Here is a 3516-nt window from a genome sequence, read left to right as displayed (position 1 = left end):
ATTGATGGGCACTAATAGGCGGCATTAATGAGCACTGATAGGTAACAGGTAGGTGGAAGTGATGGGCACTGATAGGCAGCACTGACGGGCACTGATAGATGGCACTGATGATTGGGGCACTGATTATCAGTGTAAACAATTTACTGACATTCTTGACAGTTAACGGCAGTCCTTTCCTCACACAGACACAGCGTATAAAGAAAGGGCTGTGGATAACCGGCAAGTCTGTTTACATGTGATCAGCTGATCACATGGTAAAGGGCCGATGTGATTGCGCTGGATGCACGTCCCGGGGTCATGCAGGAAGTACGGTTTTGGGAGGATGTCCATGGACACTCTCCCAAAATTGGAAGCCCGGGGCTCGGATAGAAGGGGGGGGGCCCATCATGGTTTCTTGCACTGGGGCCCTGAAGGTTTTAGTTACGCCTCTGATTGTGTTTGTATAAAAACACAATATACACAGTATATATATATATTTTTAAAAAATCTGCACAAATATCGGGCAACTTAAAAAATTGGAACACCCACCATTTTATTTTCCAGGGTCTCTACTTTCAAAAAATATAATGTTTAGTGGTACATCTCCTTTGTGCTCTCATTGGCCACATTCTTAGCCTTGTTCTGTGGAGGAACCTCCCTCACTGGATAAATGGTTTTGGAGAATAAGGAACCTTGTTCATTCTCTCTCTTCTATCAGCGATGGCGTCCTCAGACCTGAGTGCGGAGCTGTACTGTACCGTCTGCCTGAACATTTATACGGATCCTGTCATGTTGAATTGTGGACACAACTTCTGCCGGGTCTGCATTGATCGTGTGTTTGATACACAGGAGGAGTCTGAAGGTTATTCCTGTCCTCAGTGCAGGGAAGAGTTCCAGGAGAGACCTTCACCGCCCAGAAATATTACTCTGCGTAACATCACTCAGCATTTCCTGTCTGCTCCACCAGAACCAGAGAAGTCCGGCATCTCCTGTACTTACTGTATTCACACCTCTGTACCTACTGTGAAATCCTGCCTACTTTGTGAAGCTTCTCTATGTTATGACCATCTGAGAGTCCACAGCAAGTCACCAGAACACGTCTTATGTGACCCCACCACCACCCCGGAGAAAAGGAAATGCTCCGTCCATAAGAAGATCCTGGAGTATTACTGCACCAAGGACTCTGCTGCTATCTGTGCCTCCTGTGCTTTAACTGGAGAACATCGAGGACACCAGGTAGAGACATTGAAAGAGGCCTTTATAAAGAAGAAGAAGAAACTGACAAATAATCTGGAGAAACTGATTACTAAGAGAGAGAAGACAGACGAAAGAGTCCGGAATCTGCAGGAATACAGGAGAAGAGCACAAAGAGAACTAGAGAGAGTAACTGCCCTGTTCGGAGACATCATGAGACATGTGGAAGACCTGGAGAAGAAAGTCCTGAGTAAGATCTCCATGGCAGAGGACATCTTACATCTAGTCAATGATCTGATACAGCAGTTGGAGTTAAAGAGTGAGGAGCTGTCCAGGAAGCTGCATCCCTTACAGGAGCTGTGGCCCATGACGGATCCATTGACCGTCCTACAGATATCAGACACAGGTGACTTGTGTGATACTGAGGATGGTGAAGATGAGTACATAGACATGCATGATAAACTCCTTCATGATGTAAGGGATCTGGATGGGGCCTCACATATGATCGGCACAGATTTTACGGATATAATAACTGGTGTAACTGGGGGGATCGTTATACAGAAAGCTGTAGACATTTTATTGGATGAGGACACGGCTCATACTGATCTATGTATCTCATATGACAAGAAGACTGCAACCAAGGCAGGTCCATACCAGCCTCTCCTATATTCTGAGGAGAGATTTATGGATTATAATCAAGTTTTAGGCAGTCGGAGCTTCTCCTCAGGGAGACATTACTGGGAAGTAGATCTCCAGAGATCCAATAACTGGATTATTGGGATGTGTTATGCCAGTATAGACAGGGATGGTGGAGACTCCTTGATTGGAAGGAATGACGTGTCCTGGGGTTTGGACAGGAAGGGTTCAAAATATAAAGCAGTACATGATAAAAATGAGACTGTGCTCCATGATATTGTTCCTGGTAAGCGAGTCCGGGTATGTCTGGATTATGAGGCTGGACAGATCTCCTTCTATATGGGTGCCCCCCTCCGCCACCTCCACACCTTCACTGCCACCTTCACTGAGCCCCTCTATGCTGTGTTGGGTGTATGGCATTCATATATATCATTGGTTTGAAGGGGGATGTGATAATCTGTCTAGACACCAATGACATTATCAGGGCTGGACTGGGACAAAAATTTGGCCCTGGACTTCATCCAGACTGGCCCACTTTGACAGGTCTCTCCCATGCCGGCTGGACAAACCCGCCTCCCCCGGCCTGCCACCCAAGCCCCACCCCCCACTAGCCATTAGCCGTTCTACATTATTGCTCTTATAGGCAGTACCAGTGGGAAGTTAGACATTATTTCACCTGGGGCAAAGAATCAGTTTGGCGCCCCCCCCCCCATGGGACAAGATTAGGCAGGAAAGTGATGCCACCCTCCTTCCGGATCGTATGATGAGCTTCTCAGTGTTGACCCCTGAGTATCATGTCTGTATTCAGGCGCACTGCATAACTAGCCAGGGAGAGGAGGTGAGCACTGTGGGGGGGACAGAGGACCGGAGGGAGGCGGCGGTCCACTGTCACTGAAATCGGCCCACTGAGCCATCGGCCCACCGGGAAACTCCCTGTAGTCCCAATGGCCAGTACATGCCTGGACATTATTCTGAATGGGGGGATATTAGGAATGTACAATTTTAACAATTAATTGATTATGATTGTTATTGTTATTAGTACTATCATTATTGTTAATAATAGTAATTAGTAATATTATTATTATTATTACTACTACTACTACTATTATTATCATTATTACTATTATGCTATTATTTTTTCTATTATTTTGTTAATTTACTGATTTTTTAAAAATATATATAATCCATTTTATGATTTAAAAAATCATAAAAGCATGGTATGGTTCAATATATATACACATACCAGTTTCAAGAGTTTTTACCCATTTTTTTCCTTATCCTCATTAGATTACCAGGTCACCCACAATGCATCATTTCAATAATAGTAATGATGATGATGATGATGATGATTATTAATAATAATATTATGCTATTATTTTTTTCTATTTTTTTATTTACTTATTTAAGAAAAGAAAATGAAATCTGTTTTACGATTGTACAATAAGATTGTATAAGATATGGTTCAATATATACACATACTAGTTTTGAGAGTCTTTACCCAAATTTTCTCATTCTCATTAGGTCACCATATCAACCACAATGTATCATTTCAATAATAGCAATGCTGATGATTATTATTATTATTATACTGTATACTTTTTATGAGCTCTAACTAAGCAAATGGCGAAATGCATTGACACATGAAGATTTACCATACCAGTATTTAATTCTTGGTGTATGATTATGCATAGTGTACTCTTCAACTAC

General features: G+C 42.8%; 1 protein-coding gene across 1 annotated transcript; it reads left to right on the top strand.

Annotated features, from left to right (window-relative positions):
• The first annotated feature begins 605 nt into the window (after window positions 1-605).
• On the top strand, window positions 606-2250 carry LOC141141317 (E3 ubiquitin/ISG15 ligase TRIM25-like). The gene has a single exon (XM_073628992.1). The coding sequence runs from the start codon at window positions 700-702 to the stop codon at window positions 2248-2250; it is 1551 nt and encodes a 516-aa protein (XP_073485093.1). The 5' UTR covers window positions 606-699.
• Window positions 2251-3516: the final 1266 nt, after the last annotated feature.

This window comes from Aquarana catesbeiana, linkage group LG04, assembly GCF_042186555.1.
Source record: "Aquarana catesbeiana isolate 2022-GZ linkage group LG04, ASM4218655v1, whole genome shotgun sequence".
Classification (NCBI taxonomy): domain Eukaryota; kingdom Metazoa; phylum Chordata; class Amphibia; order Anura; family Ranidae; genus Aquarana; species Aquarana catesbeiana.
This window is presented reverse-complemented; position numbering and strand designations above follow the sequence as displayed.

Bases quoted from the DNA above. Each gene is read 5' to 3' on its own strand.
- LOC141141317 (XM_073628992.1), top strand. From the start codon at position 700: ATGGCGTCCTCAGACCTGAGTGCGGAGCTGTACTGTACCGTCTGCCTG.